Source organism: Capsella rubella, unplaced genomic scaffold (assembly GCF_000375325.1).
Source record: "Capsella rubella cultivar Monte Gargano unplaced genomic scaffold, Caprub1_0 scaffold_3, whole genome shotgun sequence".
NCBI classification, from domain to species: domain Eukaryota; kingdom Viridiplantae; phylum Streptophyta; class Magnoliopsida; order Brassicales; family Brassicaceae; genus Capsella; species Capsella rubella.
The window spans coordinates 5,031,256-5,057,323 of NW_006238921.1; the positions used below are offsets into that span (position 1 = coordinate 5,031,256).

Consider the following 26,068-nt stretch of genomic DNA (forward strand, 5'->3'; position numbering starts at 1 on the left):
ACCAGAAAACTTGAGCAAAACATATAAAAACGTGTTTCTAGGACATGGAATTAGACAATCTAGAACATTCATTGAATCTTCTTGTGCCTGACACTTTATTGACTTGACACATACGTAAACGAACATGAATCTCTATATCTATATATACAAAACATTTCATTTAGTAACTCCAATTCAGAACAAAAAAAAAGGAATAAATATCGAACAAATTTCGAAAAGAAGTGCATCTATGAGTGATACAGAGATGTCAGCGGTAGCAGTCGCGGCTGCGATTGTGGTGGTAACTGCGGTTGCGGTATGGATATGGAAAGGCCTGAATATGGCTTGGCTTAGACCAAAGAACCAAGAGGCTTGTCTAAAGAGACAGGGTCTCTCTGGAACCCCTTTCACCTTTCTTGTCGGAGACGCTAGAAGGGAAGCCAGTATGGTGGAGCAAGCAAAGTCTAGACCCATCAGTCTTACCGACGATTACATGCCACGTATCATTCCTCTGATATTACAGACCGTTAAGGATCATGGTAAGAAACAGTTTTGATTTCAGCGCAAAAACAGAGATCCTCTGTTTTTTCAGTTTATGGGTTGGTTAATGTTGATATACTCTGTTTCTATGGTCGGTTTTTGTTTAGGGAAGACAACTTACATGTGGATGGGACCTAAAGCGAGTGTGATTGTGACGAAACTAGAACACATCAAAGAAGTTCTAAACAGAGTTTACGATTTCCCAAAGCCACCAAAGCACCCAGTCGTTGAGCTTTTTGCTACTGGCGTCGCACTGTGTGACGGAGAGAAATGGTCTAAGCATAGGAAGATAATAAACCCTTCTTTTCATCTAGAGAAGCTCAAGGTCTTTCTTACATCAATTCTCTTGCCTTTTGATAAATCATATGTTGATTTTGCCTTTTGTTTGCTTTGCAGGTTATGACACCTGCCTTCTACGAGAGCTGCAGTGAGATGACAAGTAAATGGGAGAGATTGGTGAGCGAGCAGGGCTCATCGAATGAGATTGATATTTGGCCATACCTTTGTGATGTAACATCAGATGTCATTTCGCGTACTGCGTTTGGTAGTAGCTACGAGGAAGGTAACAGAATCTTTGAGCTTCAAGAAGAACAAGGCCGGCGACTTTTAAAAGCTCTTGAGCTGGCTTTTATCCCTGGATTGAGGTAGATTAAGATGACATTTCGGTGTTTCTTTCATTCAATTTGCAATATAGAAATCTGGAAAGATCATCTCGTTCTTCTCATTGTTTAGGTTCCTACCAACAAAGAACAACATGAGGATGTGGCAGATAGATAGGGAAGTTAGGTCTAGACTGAAAGAGATCATCATGAAAAGACAGAGAGCTATGGTATCTGGGGAGGCTCCAAAGAATGATCTGTTGGGGATACTTTTGGAATCTAATTCGGGAGATCACGGTATGAGTATTGAAGATGTGATCGAAGAGTGCAGGCTGTTTCACTTCGCGGGCCACGAAACCACCGCGGTGCTGCTCGTCTGGACCATGATTATGCTGAGCCATCACAAGCAATGGCAAGATCAAGCTAGAGAAGAGATCTTAGAAGTCATTGGGAAGACCAACAAACCTAACTTTGATACACTCTCTCGACTCAAAATAGTAAATGCATTAATAAGCTATAACCATAGGATTTTTAGGCCAAAAACTCAGACTAACGTTTTCTCGGAACTTTTGTTTCTTGACAGATGAGCATGATCGTTAACGAGGTGTTGAGGCTATACCCACCAGGGAAACTACTTGGTCGAACAATAGAGAAAGAAACAAAGCTTGGTGAGGACATGACACTTCCAGGTGGTGCACAAGTAGTGATTCCTGTTCTTATGATTCATCGTGATCCCGAGCTCTGGGGAGAAGATGCTCATGAGTTTAAGCCCGAAAGGTTCTCTGAAGGGATCTCAAAGGCCACGAAGAACCAAGTCTCGTATCTTCCGTTTGGATGGGGACCAAGATTCTGTCCTGGCCAGAACTTTGCTCTGATGGAAGCTAAGATGGCTCTTGTCTTGATTATGCAGAGATTCTCCTTCGAACTGTCACCTTCGTACACTCACGCCCCTCACATGGTTCTCACACTTCACCCTCAGTTTGGTGCTCCGTTGATCTTCCACATGCTCTGAGATCGATTCACATTATAGTACACAAGATTTCTAAAATTCTCTGTTTTTGTTTTACCCTTAAATCAAGATTCTAAGATATAGTAGCATATGTAATCCTACAGATGAAAATGATTATTTATGAGGTCCTTAGGCTATATCCTCCAGTAATCCAGATAAAACGAGTTATCCACAAAGATATAAAGCTAGGTGATGTGACATTACCAGGGGGTGTTCAAGTCGATATGCATGTTCTCCTAATCCACCGCGACACTAAGCTTTGGGGCGATGATGCAGCAGAGTTCAAGCCGGAGAAATTCAAAGAAGGGATCTCAAAGGCAACAAAGAACCAGGCCTGCTTCTTGCCTTTTGGATGGGGACCAAGGATTTGCATCGGTCAGAATTTTTGCTGTTGGAGGCAAAGATGGCTCTGGCTTTGATTCTTAATTCGGAGATTCTCCTTCGAGCTTTCACCTTCTTATGTGCATTCTCCTTATAGAGTCTTCACCATACATCCACAGTGTGGGGCTCATCTTATCCTGCACAAGCTATGATACTCTATACCTCCATGTCATGTTTTCAAATGTAACTTGTTATACATAGAGGAAACAAGTTTTCAAAGACGAATCAATTCAAGATCATAATCATGTAAACCATGTTTTGAGTTGAGAATGCTTCCCTAATAACAACTAATGCATCTTTCTCGAGTATTATAAATACACATTCATCTCTATAAACCGCCAGATAAATTTTCATATACATTAAAAATTTGTGGAAAAAAAACATATCAAATCTGTAATTCCATAAAATCATGTTGTTGTTAATTAAAGAATGGAAGCAAAATCCAAGATCATAATACCAAAAAATCAAAATCAAAAATTTTATTAATTGGATTCAGAATGTGTCTTACATATTAAAACCCCAAATATTTGTCCAGTGATGGTTCTTGTTTTTACTTTATGTCTTTGACAAAACAAGATATTTCTTTTCTCTTAGAACGAGACAAAACTAGATATTTCAAAGCATGAACAGTAAACGCATGGACGAATGTTTGGTATATCTCTTCCTCTTTTGTTGATTTTCACAAGAAGTCCAAATTAGTTTGCTTCTTCCCTCTTCCTCATCTGTGAATGTGAGGCTCTCAATAAGTCCGTCAAGTCACTATACAATAATTGTATTTAAGACATCAGGGATGATGTCACCACGACATCTACATCTGCATCTTCTCCGAAATTCTCAAAACTTTTATGTATCCTGAAAATAGTCGCAGTTACTCTACCTCTCTCTCTCTTTCTCTAGTAGAGAAAATGGAAATATCAGTTGTATCGGTAACAGTTTCAGTAGTTGTAGTTGTTGTGTCACTGTGGGTATGGAGAACTTTACAGTGGGTTTGGTTTAAACCAAAGATGATTGAAGGTTACCTGAGAAGACAAGGTCTTGCCGGAACTCCTTACACGCCTCTTGTCGGTGATTTAAAGCGGCATTTCGCCATGTTGGCTGAGGCAAAATCCAAACCCTTCAAACTAACGGATGATACTACAACTCGTGTCGTGCCTTATCCCTTGCAAATGCTCAAGACTCACGGTATGCTTTCTAGTTGGCTTCTTGATTCCTCTCTGTTTAGCTTGGAACTGTAGTTGAAAATGTTTCAACTTTTGTATCTCTATGTGGCTGAAACAGGGAGAACTTTCTTTACATGGCTTGGACACATACCAACCATCACCATAATGGATCCTGAGCAAATCAAGGAAGTTTTCAACAAAGCTTACGACTTCCAGAAGGCGCATACGTTTCCTTTGGGCAGATTATTAGCGGCTGGACTAGTTAGTTATGATGGTGATAAATGGGCAAAACACCGAAGAATCATCAACCCAGCTTTCAACCTTGAGAAGATCAAGGTTTAAAAGCTATATCTTCCGTAGTCCAGCTGCTTTATGTATGTACGTCCAGTTGGTTCTAACCCAATTTGTGCCTTCTGCTTCTATGTATAGAATATGGTACCTGCGTTCCACCAGAGCTGCAGCGATATTGTTGGCGAATGGGACAAGTTAGTGTCGGATAAAGGGTCTTCCTGTGAGGTAGACGTTTGGCCTGGGCTTGTGAGTATGACTGCAGATGTGATCTCCCGTACTGCTTTTGGCAGTAGCTACAAAGAAGGACAGAGGATATTTGAGCTCCAAGCAGAACTAGCACAGCTCATCATTCAAGCTTTTCGGAAAGCTTTCATCCCTGGATACAGGTAATGAGAAACTACAACTTGTCTGGTTTTATTATAGAGCTTGAGTAGCGTTGCTTATCTAGAGGAGATTTTGAACCATGTTGTGTCATTTCTCTATGTCTGCCTGTCCATGTAGTTATCTCCCTACAAAGGGTAATAGAAGGATGAGCGCAGCAGCTAGAGAAATCAAAGTTATACTGAGAGGGATCATTAACAAAAGGTTAAGGGGGAGAGAAGCTGGCGAAGCACCCACCGACGATTTGCTGGGTATACTTCTTGAATCGAATCTGGGGCAAACGAAAGGCAATGGAATGAGTACCGATGAACTGATGGAGGAGTGCAAGTTGTTCTATTTCGCTGGGCAAGAGACTACATCAGTACTTCTGGTTTGGACAATGATTCTGTTAAGCCAACACCAAGACTGGCAGGCTCATGCACGAGACGAAGTGAAGAAAGTCTTTGGCGATAAAGAACCTGATGCAGAAGGGCTGAACCAGCTCAAAGTTGTAAGTAAACAAACTGACCCAAAAACTTTCAGGTGAGTTGAGTACTTTTGCTGTGTATTTGATGACTTAAGCTAAATGATTTGATCCTTGCAGATGAATATGATACTTTACGAGGTCCTCAGGCTATATCCTCCAGTAATCCAGCTGACCCGAGCCATTCAAAAAGAGATGAAGCTAGGCGAGCTGACAATCCCAAGCGGTGTTCAGATCACTCTACCCATTCTGCTAGTCCAACACGACACGGAGCTGTGGGGAAGCGATGCAGGGGAATTCAAGCCAGATAGATTCAAAGATGGAGTGTCAAAGGCAACAAAAGGCCAAGTCTCCTTCTTTTCTTTTGCGTGGGGACCGAGGGTATGCATCGGCCAGAACTTTGCACTGCTTGAGGCAAAGATGGCGATGGCTTTGATTCTACGGAAATTCTCCTTTGAGCTTTCTCCTTCCTATGTTCATGCGCCTGACTCAGTCATCACCATTCACCCACAGTTCGGTGCTCCTCTTATCTTGCACAAGCTCTAGCTAATCCTATGACACCTTCCCTTGTGTTGCTCTCAAATAAACTTCCCCTACACGGATGATGCGATTACACATTATACAAAACTCAAGAATCTTTCTTTTATGTACTGAAGCCAAAACTCAGACCCGATTCTCACGAAACAATCTCAGTTGTTCACCAGATTTTTAGACAAGAGATAATCAAATAAAACCTTTTGAGCATCTCTTCTTCATCAAACGACTCCTCTCTTATAATCTCTGATTAGCAGAGGCCACGCTTTTATGCGGGAGCAGCTGTTGCCAAACATGTAACACCAATCAAAACAGGTCGATTACGTCGTGATTTCGCCACAACAATGCTTTACCAAATATTACAATCTCTTGACATTTGAAACAGAGTAACATATGAAAAACCCCCAAGGATCGACTCTCTAAACCCCCCAGCCTCAATACCTTAATTTCGTATAACAAATCGCGAATTCGACAGTGAATAGCTAAACGGTTCTACACGACGGCGCAATGATTAGAACAGGAGATGACGCCGTTCCTTTTTATTTTGTACAAAACGGCGCCGTTTCTTTTTATTTTGTACAGAATGTCTTGTATGTTTTGCTTTTTCGTTTTGTGAAACGGCATCGTTCTCAGCCGATGTGTAATTTTCGGCATTTTTTTCTAGTGTTGCCGTGTAATTCAGTAATTCAGTATTGGCTTGACACATGTATTAAACATCACTAACAAGAGAAAAAAAACATGTCTTTACCTGGCTTTGTAGGCAATGCAGCAAATTTGGCCCTTACTGAAATAAAAGTAGCCAACTTCCTCCTTGAATATAGCTTTCAGTAACCATCTTTCAATGTTATTGTGATAGAATAGTACAACAAAATGTTTCAACGTCGTATGGTAAAGAAAAAAAGAGTAAAACACGTGGAAGGTACTGATTGACGAAGAAACGTCACAAACCTGAAGACGTTCATGACTTGGCCACCACTCATGTCATGACTCATTACCAAAATAGTTCTTCATCTTGTTGCTTTTAACATCAAGTCCAACTTTGTTTCTTACTGCTTTATGGCATGTGATTGTGAAGCGTGTGAACCTCCAAGTAAAGTAAATGATCAAATAAATAGTCACCACATAATAATTGTCCGAGGAATATGTAACCTTTATATTCCAGGAATTTTTAGCAACTTATCTAACCTCTCTCTCTATTCTCTCCAGTAGATGGTATTGGTAATGACAAAGAAACGTCACAAAGTTGAAGACGTTCGTCCCTTTGCCCGCCATTCAAGTTATTACTTATTACTTATAACCAATATATAACATTATCTCCTCCAGTTCTCTCTTTTTGTGCTTTTCACACAAGTCAAAATTGCTTCTTGCGCCTTCGTGGCATGCTAGTGTGAGCACAAGTACATCAAAATATCAATTAGGCACTACAAGATAATTGTCTGAACACACAAAATACAACGTCAGGGGTGATGTCATCACCACATACATATCTTCTCCACAATTCTCAACCTTTATATCTCAACAATTTTAGCAAATTCTCTACCTCTCTTTCTCTCTCTATTCTCTGGAAGAAAAATGGAGATATCAGTTGCGTCGGTAACACTATCACTAGCTGTAGTTCTCATGTCATGGTTGGTATGGAGAACTTTGAAATGGGTTTGGTTTAAACCGAAGATGCTTGAGAGTTATTTGAGAAGACAAGGTCTTGCCGGAACTCCTTACTCGCCTTTCGGCGGCGATTTGAAGAGGAATTTCAGCATGTTGGCGGAGGCAAGATCAAAACCCATCAAACTAACGGATGATATCACACCACGTCTCGTGCCTTATCCCTTGCAAATGCTCAAGACTCACGGTATGCTTCTTGTTTCTTCTCTGTTTAGTAAAGTTGTAGAGTACTATCTGATATAGAAAAGATTTCAACTTTTGTATCCTTTATGTGGTTGGAACAGGAAGGACTTTCTATACATGGTTTGGACCTATACCAACCATCACTATAATGGAACCTGAGCAAATCAAGGAAGTGTTCAACAAAGTTTATGATTTCCAAAAGCCACATACGTTCCCTTTGGGAACATTAATAGCTAAAGGACTCGCTAATTATGATGGTGATAAATGGGCGAAACACCGAAGAATCATCAACCCGGCTTTTCATATTGAGAAGATCAAGGTTTACCCCCAAAATCAAGTTAGATTGCTTTATGCATTCTCATTTGGCTCTAACTAAAACTGTGTGCTTCTGTGTTTAGAATATGGTACCTGCATTCTACCAGAGCTGTAGCGAGGTTTTTGGGCAATGGGACAAGTTAGTGTCGGAAAAAGGGTCGTCATGTGAGGTCGACGTTTGGCCTGGGCTTGTCAGTATGACTGCAGATGTGATCTCTCGTACTGCTTTTGGCAGCAGCTACAAAGAAGGACAGAGGATATTTGAGCTCCAAGCAGAACTAGCACAGCTCATCATTCAAGCTTTTCGGAAAGCTTTCATCCCTGGATACAGGTAATGAAAAAAGATACACTTATCTGATTTAATATAAGGACTCCAGAGCTTGACTCTTGATCTTTAATTATAGTGCTGTTAAAGACATGAACGTTGTGCCAAATTTTTTGTGTTTAGTTATCTCCCTACAAAAGGTAACAGAGGGATGAAAGCAAAAGCGAGAGAAATCCAAGTTATACTGAGAGGGATCGTTAACAAAAGGTTAAGGGCGAGAGAAGCTGGGGAAGCACCAAGCGACGATTTGCTGGGTATACTTATAGAATCAAATTTGGGACAAACAAAAGGAAATGGAATGAGTACCGAGGATCTGATGGAGGAGTGCAAGTTGTTCTACTTCGCTGGGCAAGAGACTACATCAGTACTTCTGGTTTGGACAATGGTTCTGTTAAGCCAACACCAAGACTGGCAGGCTCGTGCACGAGAAGAAGTGAAGCAAGTCTTTGGCGATAAAGAACCTGATACAGAAGGCCTTAATCAACTCAAAGTTGTTAGTAAACAAACTGACCCAAAGACGACCTTTTAGGTGACTTTTGTTGTATTGTAATGACGTTTGATGAATATTAATATGTTATGATCATCCCTTGCAGATGAATATGATATTATACGAGGTCCTCAGGCTATATCCTCCAGTAACCCAGCTGACCCGAGCCATTCACAAAGAGATGAAGCTAGGTGACCTAACACTACCAGGCGGTGTTCATATCAGTCTACCCATTCTGTTAATCCAACATGACACCGAGCTGTGGGGTAACGACGCAGCAGAGTTCAAGCCTGAGAGATTCAAAGACGGTCTCTCAAAGGCAACAAAGAGCCAAGTCTCCTTCTTTCCTTTTGGGTGGGGACCGAGGATATGCATCGGCCAGAACTTTGCACTGCTTGAGGCAAAGATGGCAATGGCTTTGATTCTACAAAAGTTCTCCTTTGAGATTTCTCCTTCATATCTTCACGCGCCTTACACAATCATCACAGTTCACCCACAGTTCGGTGCTCCTCTTATCTTGCACAAGCTCTAAAATCCTACAACCCCTTGTGTCTTTGTCGAGTAAACTTGTTATACACAGATGAAACGAGTTAGATCACAATGTAAAACTCAACAAATCTTTTTAAAACCCTTGGAGCAGTGATTCTCACGTGAACAAATCACTGACAAAACTGCCTACTAGACCACATTTTTCAAACCACAAACCGACTTGACAAAAATACCTACTAGACAATTGTAATTTTGGATAAGTGCTTCGCACATATGACAATATAACATTACCAAAGACCAAGACAAGACACTTGGAAACTCAAACAATCAGTAGAGACAAAGCGTTTGGCATTTTGGCCTGTGGGACAAGAATCTGGTTCGGAGTAAAGGCCTAAATTAACAGTCACCAAAAAAAAAAAAAAAAAAACAAATTCATTGACGTAAACTCAAATCTAATAAAGCATTGAAGACCTTCCCACCTTCAATTCTCGTTATTTGAGTTTGGTCGTATATTGTGTATATGACTTTATAGTTATATAAGTGTTTATATGTATTAAAGGTGTGAGTGAAGGAATGTGTGTGTGTTAGATAAGTTGTCTTGCTTCAGAGTCAAGAGTGTGTATCAGAGATGTAACTTAGAATAGCGTAAATTATATATAATTTTGTACAATTTTTTGTATTTAAGTCCACAACAAGGCATAGAAGGCAAAAATAGTAATATAAGATATCTTTAGTTCCAAGTACTTTCTCATGAATTTACATTGTTAATTATGTTGTCCATTGTTTATAAATTATTTTATTTTTGGTGTTCTTATAATTCGTTACTATTCTTACAAAATCAAAGTATATATATAAATTAAATTATGAAGTTATGTCACATATTGTTATAAACAAGATATTTTAAGTTCAGATGATATAATAAAATTTTATGTTTTTAAATATTTTAACTGATAAATTTAAATTTAATTAAAAATTTAGGATAGTATAAATATTTAAACATATAGAAAATTTAACCTATCATATAACGTGGTAATATGGTAAAACGGGTTATTAGTATAAATATAAAATAACATAGAGTTATGGTTAAATCATCATTTTATTATTTTATTAACACCACCAATATTTAAAGTAAGAATAATTAAAGTATTATAATTTATTATAAAGTTTGATTCATTCACAATAATCTTATATATATCTCAAATTAGTCATACTTCCTATTTGAAAATGTATTAAAAATATTAGAATTTGATACAAGATGACAACCTTGAATTAAAATCTATCTATTTTCAAAAATACTTCCATTTCAAATATGAAAAAATTATAAACTTTTATATAATTGATAAGGTACATCAAGATCATCATTACTACTGTAAGACTAAATCCAAATAATTATAAGGTTTTAAAAGGTTCTAAACGGCATTTGTAAGTTATCATCATTACTACTGAAAGACTAAATCCAAATAATTATAAGGTTTTAAAAGGTTCTAAACGGCATTTGTAAGTTTTTATAAGGTTTTTAAAAGGTTTACAAAAATTTTATAAGGTTTTTAAATAGTTTTTAAAAGGTATTTATGTAATATACATATTTGAAAAAGAGTATTTTTGAAAATAGATAGAAAGAGTGGTATTTTTAAAACGGGGTACAATAAAAGGGGCATTCCTCAAAAATTCTCCAAATAAACTTATATGTTTAAGCAATATAAATGATGAATCAAAAATATTTTTTGGCAGCTCTAGAAAACTTACAGTTGGACTCTATAAATACATTTGTATTCTATTCATATAGTTATTTTAGCAAATATGAGTTTAATTTAAAAAAATGCATACTTATAGTTTTCTCCACGACATATATTAAATAACGAAACTATAAATGATTAAATATACACCAAAACATATACACAACAACATCTATATTAAATATAAAACTTTTACCATGAGGTAAATTCGTAAATACAACAACGTATATATAACATCGTAACATTTATATTAACTAAAACATCAAATTACTAGAAAAATTAATTCATTTTAATGATTAAATTATAAAAAATACACTCGTGGTGTACCACGAGGTAAATCTTCTATATTTCGGACAAAATGTTTTGTTCAACAAGAAAGAAAAATTTGATGACCCAGTTGTTTTAGATCGGCAACGATTTAGATCATGTAAACGTTGAAATGTTAATTTTGTGTATGTACGTTTTGCTGTTAGATATAGTAAACCAAAGACACATTATGCATCGGGCCATTAAGTTTGCTAACCAAAAATATCGGGCTACAGCCTACAGGTACACACTTCTACTAACCCCATTAGAAAAGTGTAAATTCAAATAATTTCTTACACACCATTTCATTAATCTACAAATATTATTAGCCACTGTAACTGCAAACTATAATTAAACCATTTTCTATTAATTTCATATACTATTTTCAAAAAACCATGCAAAGATAGACACACATTTGCATGTACTATCATACAACATATTACGTATATATAACCTATAGCGGTTAAACTTTTATATAACAGATACACATACAATACTAGCCCCGTGGTGTAACACGGGGTAAAATCTAGTATGTCAATATAACATTACCAAAGACCAAGACAAGACACTTGGAAACTCAAACAATCAGTAGAGACAAAGCGTTTGGTATTTTGGCCTGTGGGACAAGAATCTGGTTCGGAGTAAAGGCCTAAATTAACAGTTACCAAAAAAAAAAAAAAAAACAAATTCATTGACGTAAACTCAAATCTAATAAAGCATTGAAGACCTTCCCACCTTCAATTCTCGTTATTTAAATACCAACGAATGCTGGCAAATGATCTCTGCCTCTGACATAATGGAGATGTCTGTTTTATACTATTCAATAACTATTGTTTTTGTCCTGTGGTGGACATGGAAAACTGTAATGTGGGTTTGGCTAAAACCTAAGATGTTGGAGTGTTTCTTGAGAGGACAGGGTCTACCTGGAACTCCTTACACGCCTCTTGTCGGAGATTTGAGGAATTTCAGAGTTTTATTGAAGGCAAGATCCAAACCCATCAATCTAACAGATGATATCATCCCACGTGTCATGCCTGTAACCTTAAACATGCTCCAAACTCACGGTATGTTCCCTAATTAATTATCACAGCTTTTGATATTCATTTTACTTCCACAACTAGGTAGCAGAACATGAGACTTCAAAAAGAAAAAAGAAAAATTTGTAGAACCGATTTGATGTTTTGGTGTGTGTGAGTGGAGGAACAGGAAGGACTTTCTTCACATGGCTTGGTCCTATACCAATCATTACAATAATGAATCCAGAGCAGATCAAACAAGTTTTCAACAGAGTTTATGATTTTCAGAAGCCGCATGCACTCCCACTGGCTAGACTGATAGCTACTGGACTGGTTTTCTCTGATGGAGATAAATGGGCTAAACACCGGAGAATCATTAACCCCGCTTTCCACTGTGAGAAGATAAAGGTTTCTCCATCGTTCAAATCATGTTATATAGATACTTCAATATGTAGTTACTATTTTTGTGCTGAGAATCCATTTTTTGTGTATAGAATATGGTACCTGCCTTCCACCAGAGCTGTATCGAGGTTGTGAACGAATGGGAGAAGTTAGTCTCTGATAAAGGGTCTTCGTGTGAGGTTGATGTTTGGCCATGGCTAGTTAGTCTTTCTGCGGATGGGATCTCTCGTACTGCTTTTGGTAGCAGTTATAAACAAGGGAAGAGGATATTTCAGCTTCAAGCGGAACTAGCACAACTCATTATACTATCTGTTCAAACAACTTACATCCCTGGATGGCAGTAAAACCCCCATTTCCTCTAGTCTTATACCGTTAACATACTAGGAGACATGTTATGTATTCACCCTTCTTTTCTATTTTTGCATAGGTATCTCCCAACGAAGAGTAACAGAAGGATTAGAGCAATAGACAGAGAGATCCAAGCTACCTTGAGATGGATTATTAGTAAACGGGAAAGGGAGAGAGAAGTTGGGGAAGCACCAAATGATGATTTGTTGAGTATCCTTCTTGAATCAAATGCAGGTCAAGCTCAAGGAGATGGAATGAGCATTGAAGATGTGATGGAGGAGTGTAAGCTGTTTTATATAGCCGGGCAAGAGACAACTTCAGTACTTTTGGTTTGGACCATGGTTCTGTTAAGCCAACACCATGACTGGCAGGTTCGTGTACGAGAAGAAGTGAAGCAAGTATTTGGCGATAAAGAACCTGATGCGGAAGGGCTTAACCAGCTCAAAGTTGTAAGTCATGAAACCAAATCAAGAACCTTGGAGTTGGAGTTGTGACATTTCCTATATGTTTTTATGTGTTTGATGATTTTTTTCTGAATTATTCTAACAGATGGCAATGATATTTAATGAGGTCCTTAGGCTATATCCTCCAGTAATCCAGCTGAACCGAGCCATCCACAAAGAGACGAAGCTAGGGGATCTGACACTACCAAGTGGTGTTCAGATCAATCTGCCTCTTCTACTAGTCCAACGAGACACTGAGCTGTGGGGAAACGATGCAGCAGAGTTTAAGCCGGAGAGATTCAAAGACGGTCTCTCAAAAGCAAGAAAGAGCTTCTTTCCCTTTGGATGGGGACCAAGGATCTGCATCGGCCAGAAGTTTGCTATGATGGAGGCAAAGATGGCAATGGCTTTGATTCTGAAGAGATTCTCCTTCGAGCTTTCTCCTTGTTATGTTCACGCACCTTACACAGTCATCACCATTCACCCACAGTTTGGCGCTCATCTTATCTTGCACACGCTCTAAATACCATAAACCTTGATGCGAATCTGTAATGTTTTCGAATGATAAACTTGTTATACGTAGAAACAATTCATGATCACGACTTGATGATAATAATTTGTTAAAAAATCTATCGACCATTCCATGCATTTACAGAAAATTTAATTTACAGCTACTTGATCAAGAAGTAAATATGATTTTAAATGTGTTAACAAAAATAAAAAATAAAATAAAAGACAAAAAAAAAAATAGTTTTTTGCTCGTGCGGTGAGCAAGAAAAATCTTCAAGTCAGCCAACGAAACTGCCTTTTGTCACTTAAAAGGGTTCTTTGGTCAATCCTTTAACAATTTTCATAACCTAGCTAGGGATTAAATCGTTGCTGTTTCCAAATTCGCTGAGTTCATGTGATTGAATTGTGGAATCTAGAAACTGGGTTCTTTGTGATCGTCCGTCTTCTCTCATCAGTACACCATCAATTAAGGTATTCTGGTTATTTTCTCCTCTTCTTGGTTTTAGGATTCTAATTAGGTCAATTTTATATAAACCTAGCTAGATCTCTTTTATATATACGTCACAACAAGGTATAGAGAATTAGCCGCTTCTGACTCATCATCGAGGGTTTTGATATACAAGGATGTCTCAGTTCAAAATTGCTATGAAGAAGGATTTTATGAAGAAGAATACGAAATTGGTTATAAATATCTCTTTAGATAAAGATGCTTCGAGATTTGAAGCTGCTCAGGGTCTTGGTTCTTTAAGAGAGGAGAAGAAACAGAGCTCTGAATCATCAGAGAGACTAAGTATGGTTAAAAGGGTTTGTTGCAAAGCTGAAATCCATAATCTTGGTTCTTCAAGAGTGCAGAAAGATAGGTTTGGCTCAGAGAGTCGAAAAGATGTGTTTCAAAGGGTTTCTTTCAAAGATGAAGAGATTGATAAGGCAATTGATGATCATCATTCTGTTGTTAGAGATGGGATGATGCGTGAGGTTGATGTCGGAACTGGATTATCTGGCGCGTTAAACCGACTTAGAGAGCAAGGAACTTTCAGAGGTGAAAGCAAGCTTGTTGTTGGTGTTAAGGACAAGCATGAAGGTGACAGATTCAGAGATGGATTCAAGGATATACAGATTCAGAGGGTTGACAAGTGGGGAAGGACATTGAATCAGAAAGAAGCGTATAGAGCACTGTGTCATGGATTCCATGGGAAGCAGCCTGGGAAGAGGAAGCAAGAGAAACGGAAGAAGAAGCTGGAAGATAAGTCAAAACAGATGGTAACTTAAGAGAGAGCTGTGGAGAGAATGAGACAAGTTCATGCCGTATTGAAGAGTCCTTATATTGTTCTCTAGTCATAAACTTCTCTTTGAAATAGGCTTTTACTATGATCTCAATGGCATTTTAATAACAAACTTCATTGATTTGGTATTCTGCTTAATATTTTTCAAGGTTTCTTGTATGTTTTTACATCAGTAATACATGGCCTCTTCACCTATATTACAATTTCTTTTCAGTATATGATCTAACGCTCTTTGCATTCCTGTATGGATCTCTTTTTGTTTTGGCTATGTCAGGGAAACAACTTCAATGCATCCCGAGACAAAACAAGCGTGTTTAGTGACGGCTCCATCTTCCAAGAAGGCTCGCCTATGCAGTGATCAGAACTTGGAAGACAGATTCAGCAGCTTGCATGAGAGTATTGTTAGCAGAATTTTGAGCCATCTTCCAACTGTTGAAGCTGTTAGTACCTCTGTGTTGTCAAAGACATGGATGAACATGTGGACAAGCATCACAGAGTTACAGTTTGATGATAAAACGCATAGGGATCCCAAGGATTCTCGATTTACTGACTTTGTTGACCGTGTGCTTGGCAACATTGGAAGTCCGCGTATCAACAGCTTCTATCTATCTTCTGTTAACTCTTACGATGAGGATCTTCTCATCTCATGGCTTTCAGAGGTTCTAAAGCGCAAACTTCAGAGCCTTGTTGTCACTTGCCAAGAACTTGACAGCGTAAATTTTTCACCACTCTTTCCTAGTTTTGCTTCTCTTGTGGAGTTAAGACTTCGTACAAAGAGCATTCTTGACATTTCGGCTCCAGCTCTGCTCCCGAATCTTAAGTTTTTTAGTCTCGAGGATGCTAGAATCTTCAACATGTCTTCCGTCTCAAGGAACCTCGTTCTGAACTTTCCTGTCTTGGAAACTTTTGAAGCCTCTTATTGCCGCTGCTTTAGAACCAATACTGTGATCCTAGATTCTCCATTGCTCAGAGTCTTTGAGATGTTCAAGTGTACCTCTGCACACGTACCAAATGCTTCTCAAGTGTGTAAGATCAGCGTGTTATCTTCAAAGCTTGAGAAGATCACATTCTCCGGGGACGATTCCCGAAAGTTTCTTCTGTCTTTTCCACCGTCTTTATCTGATGCTTATCTTGCACTCAGCAGTCAGTGGTCCAAGAAGTTTCTGCGTAGCTTCACATGCGTAAAGAGTTTGGGTCTCGAGGTTTAGTTACATTACACCTTCTTCTTTAACTTTCTAAAGTATTTCACGGCTCAAAACACTCACAACTCTTTATCTCTTCCTCTTAGATTAGCAAGGATTTTTATGTGAACGAAGTACCCAAGTTCAGACAGTTGGTTTACCTGCATTTGATATACGACATGACACAATATTGTAAACTAACACAGTTCCTCGAAGCCGCACCAATACTCGAAATGCTCAGCATCCGTGTAAGTCATATATATATGTCTAATGATATATCGAATGTTGTGACACCAATATCTTTACTCTTCTTCTGAACTTTCCTCTCTGGTGAAACCAACAGGACCTGGCATCTCCTCGTTCAACACCTACTACAAAGTTCTTGAAGGAACTACGTGCAGAGGAATCCCCGGATTGCGTTAGAACAATGCTCAAAGTCCTGCAAATCAGGTTTTTTAAGCCAAATAGGCTGCAGATATCAGTAATGAGGTGGGTGATGGACAACGCTGAGATTCTTGGATCAGTCATCCTATCCTCGCCCAATCCAATCACAGAAGAAGCTAAAGCAAATATCTTGTCTTATCCTAAAGCCTCACCTCATGCCTCTGTCTTCTTCGAATGACCCCCCATAATAACTTGACCCTTTTGCAATTCCTAATTCCTTGTGGGTTACGGCAAATTTATCATATTTCTTTAGATTCTCGCTGAAATTTTGAAATTAGATTCTATGTGGTGGATTCTCTCTGGCTCGAAGAAAAGAATATGCCTTTTGGACAAGTTTAAAGACAGAAACAAGTGTTGTTGATGTGCCCTTAACCACATGCAACTTCTTCTGACACTCTCAGTGGACCACTTCTTTGCATTATATCATTATGTGTATGATGCAGCATCCAGTATTGTCTTCTTTTATCATCAACTCGACTAATAAAATAATATTGCATTATATTTTGGGTCCGAATGGTAACTGCGGTTTTCACTGCGGGAGAAGTGCGGTGCGGTTCAAATAGTAGCGAAAATATATAGATATATATGTATATGTAGATATTTTGACACTGTTACAGCACTGTTGCGGTGCGGTTTTGTAGTGCGGTATGGTTACCATTCGGAGCCTTTGTATAGCAATATAAATATTCGAGACAAAATCTCATATAATTGTTTGTTATTGAGTTATGGTCCTCTGATTTTCTGGTCTAAAAAGATTGAAAAAGTTGTTTTGGAGTTATATGTAAAAGATACTTTTTTAAAAAATATAGTAGATGTTTAATAGGTGACACTAACTTATTAGCATAATAATAATTGTGATGGTGATGTGTGTTTTAAATATTGAACAATAAATTAGGTTCGTTGATTTTACAAGGCCACCAAACAACACAAGAAAACAAGAAAAAATCTGCTTGGCGGAGATATTTCGGGTTCTTATAATTTACACCACTTTGGAGTAAAGCCAAATCTAACAAAAGTTATGTTTTCATGTGGTCGATTTGTGTCATCTGTGCTGTTTTGAACTTGAACCGTAACCATTAGTGAATGGTAACAAACCAAAAACGAGTAATTGATTGATGCTCTCATTCTAATTAACAGCTTCTGTTCTAATACGTTGGTTTAATTTGTTGTTAGCTTTGTAGTTAACTGATGAATGGTTTTTTTTAGCTAATTGCGACAAATGATTAATACTAAAACTATAAAGTATAAACTAGTTCTTCTTCAATCATTGAAAACTAGTTTTTGGATCAAGGCCACGGAACCGGATTGATATATTTAATGGCAAAAAAAGACTAAAACTGAAAACTTATTAGGGAATGATGAGCACATGTTGAGACTTCAACGGTGGCATCTTATTTTAAGCAAACTCCCAAATGTGTGGGAACATTTGATAAACCAATTTATAGACTAAATCAGAGCCATTTTTTTTCTGGTATAGTCTCCCATCAAAGAGATACCCGAGTATCACGTTTCCACTATAATATATAGATTGATGTATATTGTAGCTTTATAAAACTATATATATATGATGAACTTGTAGTTAGATTTTTATCATTAAAAAAGGTGTCATCGGAACGAAGAAAGCGTGATGGAAAATGAAAGATCAACTTTTGTTTTAAAATGTTATAAATATATATACAGTATATGATCACTTGGTTGACACCTTGCCCCCTTCATTTTATAATATAGTATAAGATATGCTACATTTTGTTGTGTGGCTTAAGATTTGAGATCGTACATGATATAATATGCATTATATGTCTTTTTCTTGCTTTTTTGGCTAATGGACCGACTTTACATCTCACCCATATGTTTTTTTCTTTCTAATCTAATATTGTACAATTGCATTTATACTGAAGTCCTATAATATTAAACTTAGAATAAACCATATGTTTTAACATAATTAAGTCAACAAAACATATAATTTAAAACCATATAGATTATTAGTTAAGCTTTGAATGGGCATGCTTACAACATTTTGAGTCCAATCTTGATATATAAATAACATAGCCTCTTCGATTTTATATTTTATAATCAAATAAACTATTATAATGTAGTTTTTGTGACTTTTTCTTTTTCTTCATCAAAGCCATATTATACCAAATTGAGAATTGCAACCCCATCTTTTTATTGTATTTGATCTTAACGTCGTAGCGGCAGCAACAACAGCAAAGGTCGCTTGCACAAGTCATTATCCTATTTTATTATATTTTTGACACTTAAAAGTCTTCCCTCATTTTATTTTAACATGTAAATCGTAATTACTTTATATTTAAATTTAAAGAAGTGTTTTCCATATCATACTATTAAATTTCGCCATGTGTCATATACATGTGAAAACGTTAACTAACTATGATTAGGTAAGTTTTACGGCAGCATAAACTTGTCGGATTAAGTAATTAAGTATTATCCTCTAATAAACGTTAACTACATTGTTAAACCATATTTATTGACTGAAACATCAATGACAGAGATCTCAACTCTTGTTTACGGATGGCTCAATTTAACCACACCATTTTAAAAGAGTAGGTAAAAAACACGTTTGATATAAAAGGAAGATACCATTATACAAACAAATGCAACATAGAAATATTTTAAAATAGGATATAGAACGGTCCGGTCCGGTTCGTCGGTAGTTGCCTCACAACGGGTCAATTTCCGAAAGGTCACCGACAGTGGAAATAACGAAACCATTAAACCTCAGAGTTTGTAATAAATTACGATACTGCCATACTATTCCTCGTGACCTGTCCTTCGTACCCAATAAGTACCACGAAAATTGCTAATCTTAGGAAATTTATTTATTTATTTATTTTTATTATTTTTGAGAAACAACAAAATTAGAATACACGGAAATAAATAAAATCACATCATCGGGGGGTATATATAAACAACATTACTCATCTTGAGATTTTTATTGTCTAATCAAATCCATCTTTTCTCCGATCGCTGCTGGATCTTGAAGATCTCTAGATTTTCTCATCTCTCTCTCTCTTGCTTTTTGAGTTTCGTCTGGGTTTTGGGAGTTCTTGTGAGAAATCTAGGGGTTTTCTGGAAAAAATTTCTCGATCGGGTTTTGGTTTCTGGGATTTTTGATTTTGGGATTTGTGAATCGAAGAATTGCCATTTTCTTTGATTACTCTTTTTTTATTATTTGCGATCTTTACTGAGATCATTGAACGGGGTTTTAAAGTTGGGTTTTTGATATTGAGGAGAAGACGATAGGGTTGTTGAGCTGTATTGGTTCTTCTGGTGTTGAAGATTTTGGTTGCTGAGAATTATATAAATCAGTCTGCGTTTATCTTATTTTTCTTGCCCTTTGTGTTCTCGTTGGGAAGAGCCTTTTTGAGTTTTTAATTTGCTTTAAAGAGGATGCAACAAGGTCAGGAGAAGAAGGTTGGTTTCTGCTTTTAGCTTTCTTTGTTGAATCTGAGTACCCTTTAGTGAATGTGTTTCTTTTTTTCTTTCTTGGAGCTCATTTTACTGAATTCTGATATATTTTTTTTTGGCTGCTTTTTTTGGTGATTTACAGAACATGAAAGAGGTGGAGTTTTTCACTGAGTATGGTGATGCTAACCGTTATCGGATTCTTGAAGTTATTGGAAAAGGAAGCTATGGAGTTGTCTGTGCAGCTATTGATACGCATACAGGAGAGAAAGTGGCGATTAAGAAGATTAATGATGTCTTTGAACATGTCTCTGATGCTCTCCGTATCCTCCGTGAGGTTAAGCTTCTCCGGCTCTTAAGGCACCCTGATATTGTTGAAATCAAAAGCATCATGTTGCCGCCTTCCAAGAGGGAGTTCAAAGATATATATGTTGTGTTTGAGCTTATGGAATCAGATCTTCACCAAGTCATCAAAGCTAATGATGATTTGACTCGTGAGCACCACCAGTTTTTTCTTTATCAGATGCTTCGTGCTTTGAAGTACATGCATACAGGTGAAAAATCTTTATCTTTTTCCCCCCTCTCAGATTTTGAGGTGATTCGTAAGCTTTGTAATTAACTGGATTCTTTCTGGATGCAGCTAATGTTTACCATCGTGATCTTAAACCGAAGAACATATTGGCAAATGCAAACTGCAAGTTGAAAGTCTGTGACTTTGGACTAGCAAGAGTCTCGTTTAATGATACACCTACAACAGTCTTTTGGACGGTATGCACACTTATCTACACATTTTGCTGTCTGACTGTTAATTATGTTTTGGTAATCTCTCCAGTGTTTATGAATTTCCTTCGCTTTGTCTTTTTTTTTTTGTTGCAGGATTATGTTGCCACAAGATGGTACAGGGCACCTGAGCTCTGTGGATCATTCTGTTCTAAGGTAGTTGTTATTCTTCTTCTTCGTTTATGCTTGTTTAGTGTACAATCTGTGTGGAATAGAGAGTGCTAGAGATATGTCTCGTACTCCCCAGCTCAGGGAGGATTTGAACTCTCCCCGAAATTGAAAAACCTCAGGCAGCCTAGCATTTTTTTTTTCAGAAATGTACGCTCAATATTCTGATATGCAGTTTTTATCTTTGGCAGTATACACCAGCAATTGACATTTGGAGCATTGGCTGCATCTTTGCTGAGGTATTAACAGGGAAGCCTTTGTTTCCTGGAAAAAGTGTCGTCCATCAGTTAGACTTAATTACCGATCTTCTTGGCACACCAAAATCAGAAACCATTGCTGGAGTATGTTCTTTTTGCTTCCACATTACCAAGTTGTTGTTTTTTTTTGCGGGGAGGAGACACGCATAACTAATAATATTGTCTCTAATGCAGGTTCGAAATGAAAAGGCTAGAAAATATTTAAACGAAATGAGGAAGAAAACTCTTATCCCCTTTTCGCAAAAATTTCCTAACGCAGATCCGTTAGCATTACGCCTTTTGCAAAGACTGTTGGCTTTTGATCCGAAGGATAGGCCTACTGCTGCGGAGGTGCATGTTCTGCCATTTTTCTTGTTAATAGAGTCGTTTTCCCCTCCCTATTAGAACAACTGACTTGCTTCTATTGCAGTAATCTGTAGTTCATATTTCAGCTCCGTACATGGTGATGTTAACACTGTGATTTTCTTTGACAGGCGCTGGCTGATCCTTACTTTAAGGGCCTTGCTAAGGTTGAAAGAGAACCTTCTTGTCAGCCTATCTCGAAGATGGAATTTGAGTTTGAAAGACGAAGGTTGGCAAAGGATGACATCAGGGAACTAATATACAGGGAGATACTAGAATACCATCCGCAGCTGCTCAAGGATTATATGAATTCTGAAGGCTCAAGTTTTCTATATCCGAGGTTGGTACCCCTTCCTCTTATAAGCCATAGTCATGTCTTACTGTCGTAGCAAAAGAAATGCGAGGCGTTTCACTCTCTAGTTATTCATTTTCACTTATTGATTGTATTTTACATTGCAGTGCCATTGGTCATTTGAGGAAACAATTTGCGTACCTAGAGGAAAATAGTGGCAAAAGTGGGCCAGTCATACCTCCAGAGAGGAAGCACGCTTCACTTCCAAGGTATATTTTCTCATCCATTCATAACAACTATGCAAAATTATATCTCTGTTGATTCAGTATGGCAATTTTGATTAAGATTTACCTCTTCATCTTTGTAGATCTACAGTTCACTCCAGTGCAGTAAACTCGAACACTCAACCCAGTTTAAATGCATCAGACAGTCGACGTGTTTCTTTCGAGCCTTCAAGAAATGGAGTAGTTTCATCAACTTCAGCATATTCAACTAAACCTTTAGGGCCTCCACCAAGAGTACCATCAGGTCATTCCTCAGCTATAATCTATGAAAGTACTGGACTTTTTCTCTGGGGCTGAAAAATTGTAGCAATCTTCCATCATAGTAAACAAAAATTGATGGACAGTATTGTTCTTAAAGTCAATTGCCTTCCTTATTTATGTCTAACAGGTAAACCTGGCCGTGTGGTGGAATCATCTGTATCTTATGAAAATGACAGAAACCTCAAAGAGTCGTCCTATGATGCAAGGACATCATATTACAGAAACACGGTTATCCCTCCACAGACGCTCTCTCCTAACTGTTTTTTCTATCCTAAATCCATGAACCAAGAGAAGCACGGTGGTACAGAAGCTGCTTCTCAACCAAAACCGCAGTTTGTCCCCTCCCAATGCAACTCCGTGAAGTCAGCTGAGCTGAACCCAAACCCTTATGTCCAATCACAGCACAAGGTGGGTATTGATGCTAAGCTGTTGCAGGCACAATCCCAATTTGGTCCAGCTGGAGCCGCCGCGGTTGCAGTAGCAGCACATCGGAACATGGGCGCAGTTGGGTATGGCATGTCTTAGAATGTAGCACATTGGCGCTGTTGCCTATTGCCAGAAACTCCTCTCGTTAGTTGTTATGTAATGTAAGTATTATTCGATCGAAGCCTGATTTGAACACATTTGAGATTGTAATAAGAATGGTTCAGTTTTAACCCCACCAAATGTCTCGGCGAAAGCTTAATGTGCTCTTGGAAACTGCTCCGGTACGCTTGGATCATCCACGTTGGAAAATATTCTAAAATTCTGGCCTTTCAAGAACAAAGAACTACAATATAATATCACAATGTTAATCCAAACTGGCCTCATGGCTAACAAATAATACAGAGGAATGTCCAAAAAAATTGCAAGTCCCAAGATGTGGTTGGTTAGATTTTTCTAGTCCGTAAACTATTGTTTTCCGCAGAACATAAATAGTAAATTATACTCGATGGTTACATAAAATATCTGTCTACCCAAATAAGCGGTCGAGCATCATCGACTCATGACCATGCATATGGGAAATCAATTGGTTTAACCAAGCGTGTATAGATTTCAATTCTGGGTGAGTCTTATCGCCGGTAAAAAACGTGTGAACACCGGTCTTGAGCCCAATCCAGCTGCAACCTGGAGTCTTTTTCACATTCTGCTGTCTCATTGTGTCTCTAACGTCCAACACTTCCATGTACTTCCCAGCTTTCACATAAACATTAGACATTAATACATAGCCACCGCAATGCTCTGGCTCGAGCTCATATAGCCGCTTTCCTGCCACCAGTGCGAGATCTGTGTTCCCGTGAAGACGACAAGATGACAATATGGACCTCCAGACTACAGGATTATCGCAAATGGGCATTGATACTGCTAACTCATATGCTTCCTCTAGCTTGTTTGCACGGCCAAGCATGTCTATTACACAAGTGTAGTGATCACTTGTTGGGGGAATGTTATATACCGTCTCCATCTGTGCAAAAAAACTTCTCCCTTCGTCCACAAAGCCGGAGTGGCTACATGCTTGTAGCAACCCAACGAATGTGATTTCATCGGGTTTGACACCGGCTCTGCACATACATGAAAACATATCCAAAGCTAACTCACCGCAGCTCTGCACACCGTAACCATTGATCATGATATTCCAGGAAGCTGAGTCTTTAACCCTCATCAAGTCAAAAATCATTCGAGCGTCCCTCAAGTCCCCGCATTTCACGTACATATCCATCAAAGAGTTATGTATGAAGAACTGATTACTGGAATTGCGGTTTTGAAGTCCACTGACGGTCATGTAGCCATGAATCTCTCTGCCCTGATCCAGTGCAGCTAGACGACCGTAAGTGGGCAGAACAGTTGTCAATGTAACAATATCAGGTCGGATTCCAGAACGAAGCATGTTTTTGAAAAGAGCTAAGGTTCCATCATGATCACCACAGTAGTCATTTACACATAAGATAGAGTTCCAAGTAAATATGTCTCTCTCATCCATTGCTTCGAATATACGGGTAGCCTTTTCTAGCTTCTTACTCTTTCCATACATATCAATCAATGCATTTGACACAACAATATCAGAATCAGATCCCATTTTCACCGCAAGACCATGGACTGACCTGCCGTTGTCAAGATCCCCTGATACAGTAAACCCCGATAAGACACTTGTAATGGTATGCCTACTCATGCCTACACCTTCTTCACGCATCTTACTAAAGACTGTCAAAGCATCCTCAAATCTAAATATCTGTGAATACCCATTGACCAAAGCATTCCAAAGCACACTGTCATCTCTGTCAGGCAATTCATCGAACACTTTCTGAGCATCCTCCACTGACATGAACTTCGAATAAGAAGTAACTAAACCACTCCCCACATAACAATCGGAATCAAGCCCAAGTTTAAACGCTAATCCATGAACCTTCTGAACATCAGAAAGCTCCATAGCATCGCATCCTTTAAGCAAACTAGGAAATGTATACTTATCAGGCAAAATCCCTTTAGCTCGCATTTCTCTATACATCTCCATCGCATCAAAAGGAGACCCATTCACCACAAACCCAGAAATCAAAGCGTTATAACCAAACACATCGCGTTCAGATCCGTCGAAGACCGTCACCGCGCGCCGCATAAGACCACACTTAGCGTACATGTTGACGAGGCTCGTGACAGCGCGAGGCGAATCTTCGAGAAACCCTTTCCTAACCATGAAACCGTGGATCTTTTGCCCGGTTCCCGAATCATTGCGCTGCGCACAGCGTTGCAACGTAGCGATACATGTAGCAACATTGTGGTACTCGTATCTCTTTTGGTGTTCTTCGATTCGCCCAGAAACTGTCGAATATAAAGATGCTAACGCAGAAGAAAGCTTTATTGCTGAGAAGTGATCTCGGTTCCGCGGGAGAAACCTCAGAGCTCCGGCAGAAAAAAATTGAATCTCGATCCGCATAAACAAAACGGTCATCGTTTTGGTTCCACGATTACATTTTTGAAATTAAGCTAATATATGGAAAGCTCTGTGCTATAAGAACAAAAAAAATAAAAATTGGTAAATAACGTTAATTGGGCTTACGAAGAATGAGAAAGAATAAAAAGAAGGCCCATAAAAAGAGGCAGACGACAGGCCCATTAATACTAAATACGATAGCAGTTACTCCCACATCGCTTAGTTGAACAAAAGAAGCAGAATTTATATAACGTCAGAGTCGAACAAGTGATTGTCCCTTCGGGGACATCCGATAAAATTGGAACGATACAGAGAAGATTAGCATGGCCCCTGCGCAAGGATGACACGCACAAATCGAGAAATGGTCCAAATTTTTTTTGAACCAAAAATTTCCGAGATCGATCTCTTCTTCTGTTTTTTACCTGTCTTCTGTGACTCATAAGTGAAGTTTTTGGATGCAAATCTGCACGAGAAAAGTTATATAAATCCATGTTTCAGGAACCTGCAATGAACTAGCGAACACAATCTGATGGTCGGGGAGTTTTGTTTCTGAGACAGAGAACACCAATATGATTAAGTGTACCAAATGTAATGAGAGAGGTTCCGGTTTGGGTAAACCAACAGAACCATTCTCCTCCATTAACGCTTAAGTCGTCAAGAGAGATTACTCGATAAGTTCTGTAATGTTGTATGTAAAGAATCTTGAAGGATGAGGTGTTTTTTTTTTGGTTGGTGTCTACCTCTTTGAGCTACTTGTTTACCAAATTTTGGGTCTAACGCCATGAGTCTTTCTTTGATTGTGATAAGCGAAATCGCTCAACTTCCTTGAGTTTGAAGAGATTAACATTTCTGATCCATCTGTCAAAAGTAATCTACTTCTTAT

The 26,068-nt window shown here is 38.3% G+C and overlaps 8 protein-coding genes, 1 non-coding gene and 1 pseudogene across 11 annotated transcripts; 9 read left to right on the forward strand and 1 right to left on the reverse strand.

Annotated features, from left to right (window-relative positions):
• The first annotated feature begins 94 nt into the window (after window positions 1-94).
• Window positions 95-2,150, forward strand: LOC17893812 (cytochrome P450 72A13). Its single transcript, XM_006299306.2, has 5 exons — window positions 95-518; window positions 627-844; window positions 916-1,163; window positions 1,252-1,615; window positions 1,702-2,150. The coding sequence occupies exons 1-5, from the start codon at window positions 125-127 to the stop codon at window positions 2,128-2,130; spliced, it is 1,653 nt and encodes a 550-aa protein (XP_006299368.2). The 5' UTR covers window positions 95-124; the 3' UTR covers window positions 2,131-2,150.
• Window positions 2,151-2,207: 57 nt separating this feature from the next.
• Window positions 2,208-2,773, forward strand: LOC17893136 (annotated as a pseudogene).
• A 262-nt stretch (window positions 2,774-3,035) lies between these two features.
• LOC17893798 (cytochrome P450 72A13) lies at window positions 3,036-5,547 on the forward strand. Its single transcript, XM_006297352.2, has 5 exons — window positions 3,036-3,690; window positions 3,787-4,004; window positions 4,098-4,345; window positions 4,461-4,830; window positions 4,924-5,547. Exons 1-5 carry the CDS (start codon window positions 3,354-3,356, stop codon window positions 5,347-5,349), a joined length of 1,599 nt encoding a protein of 532 aa, XP_006297414.1. The 5' UTR covers window positions 3,036-3,353; the 3' UTR covers window positions 5,350-5,547.
• Window positions 5,548-6,856: 1,309 nt separating this feature from the next.
• LOC17892666 (cytochrome P450 72A15) lies at window positions 6,857-9,093 on the forward strand. The gene is made up of 5 exons (XM_006299488.2): window positions 6,857-7,186; window positions 7,284-7,501; window positions 7,581-7,828; window positions 7,946-8,315; window positions 8,416-9,093. The coding sequence occupies exons 1-5, from the start codon at window positions 6,910-6,912 to the stop codon at window positions 8,839-8,841; spliced, it is 1,539 nt and encodes a 512-aa protein (XP_006299550.1). The 5' UTR covers window positions 6,857-6,909; the 3' UTR covers window positions 8,842-9,093.
• Window positions 9,094-11,632: 2,539 nt separating this feature from the next.
• Window positions 11,633-13,688, forward strand: LOC17890870 (cytochrome P450 72A15). The gene is made up of 5 exons (XM_006299251.2): window positions 11,633-11,904; window positions 12,047-12,264; window positions 12,351-12,598; window positions 12,686-13,055; window positions 13,156-13,688. The coding sequence occupies exons 1-5, from the start codon at window positions 11,637-11,639 to the stop codon at window positions 13,570-13,572; spliced, it is 1,521 nt and encodes a 506-aa protein (XP_006299313.1). The 5' UTR covers window positions 11,633-11,636; the 3' UTR covers window positions 13,573-13,688.
• Window positions 13,689-13,937: 249 nt separating this feature from the next.
• Window positions 13,938-15,058, forward strand: LOC111831727 (SART-1 family protein DOT2). 3 transcript variants are annotated; one of them, XM_023786952.1, is made up of 2 exons: window positions 13,938-14,030; window positions 14,183-15,058. In XM_023786952.1, the coding sequence occupies exon 2, from the start codon at window positions 14,184-14,186 to the stop codon at window positions 14,826-14,828; it is 645 nt and encodes a 214-aa protein (XP_023642720.1). In that variant the 5' UTR covers window positions 13,938-14,030; window position 14,183; the 3' UTR covers window positions 14,829-15,058. The 3 variants fall into 3 exon arrangements, with proteins under 3 accessions (XP_023642720.1, XP_023642721.1, XP_023642722.1); XM_023786953.1 differs by having other exon boundaries at window positions 13,942-14,030; window positions 14,131-15,058; XM_023786954.1 differs by having other exon boundaries at window positions 13,986-14,030; window positions 14,137-15,058.
• On the forward strand, window positions 13,950-16,888 carry LOC17892955 (F-box/FBD/LRR-repeat protein At3g14710). Its single transcript, XM_023786951.1, has 4 exons — window positions 13,950-14,030; window positions 15,117-16,044; window positions 16,131-16,271; window positions 16,367-16,888. Exons 2-4 carry the CDS (start codon window positions 15,130-15,132, stop codon window positions 16,643-16,645), a joined length of 1,335 nt encoding a protein of 444 aa, XP_023642719.1. The 5' UTR covers window positions 13,950-14,030; window positions 15,117-15,129; the 3' UTR covers window positions 16,646-16,888.
• Window positions 16,889-19,386: 2,498 nt separating this feature from the next.
• LOC17891984 (mitogen-activated protein kinase 19) lies at window positions 19,387-22,938 on the forward strand. The gene is made up of 10 exons (XM_006297205.2): window positions 19,387-19,902; window positions 20,039-20,447; window positions 20,534-20,661; window positions 20,770-20,829; window positions 21,033-21,182; window positions 21,273-21,428; window positions 21,572-21,780; window positions 21,900-22,001; window positions 22,100-22,260; window positions 22,405-22,938. The coding sequence occupies exons 1-10, from the start codon at window positions 19,879-19,881 to the stop codon at window positions 22,800-22,802; spliced, it is 1,797 nt and encodes a 598-aa protein (XP_006297267.1). The 5' UTR covers window positions 19,387-19,878; the 3' UTR covers window positions 22,803-22,938.
• A 180-nt stretch (window positions 22,939-23,118) lies between these two features.
• LOC17891993 (pentatricopeptide repeat-containing protein At3g14730) lies at window positions 23,119-25,209 on the reverse strand. Its single transcript, XM_006299117.2, has one exon. The coding sequence runs from the start codon at window positions 25,201-25,203 to the stop codon at window positions 23,230-23,232; it is 1,974 nt and encodes a 657-aa protein (XP_006299179.1). The 5' UTR covers window positions 25,204-25,209; the 3' UTR covers window positions 23,119-23,229.
• A 249-nt stretch (window positions 25,210-25,458) lies between these two features.
• Window positions 25,459-25,561, forward strand: LOC111831752. The gene has a single exon (XR_002834888.1). It is a non-coding gene; the product is annotated as a U6 spliceosomal RNA (small nuclear RNA).
• The last annotated feature ends 507 nt before the right edge of the window (window positions 25,562-26,068 follow it).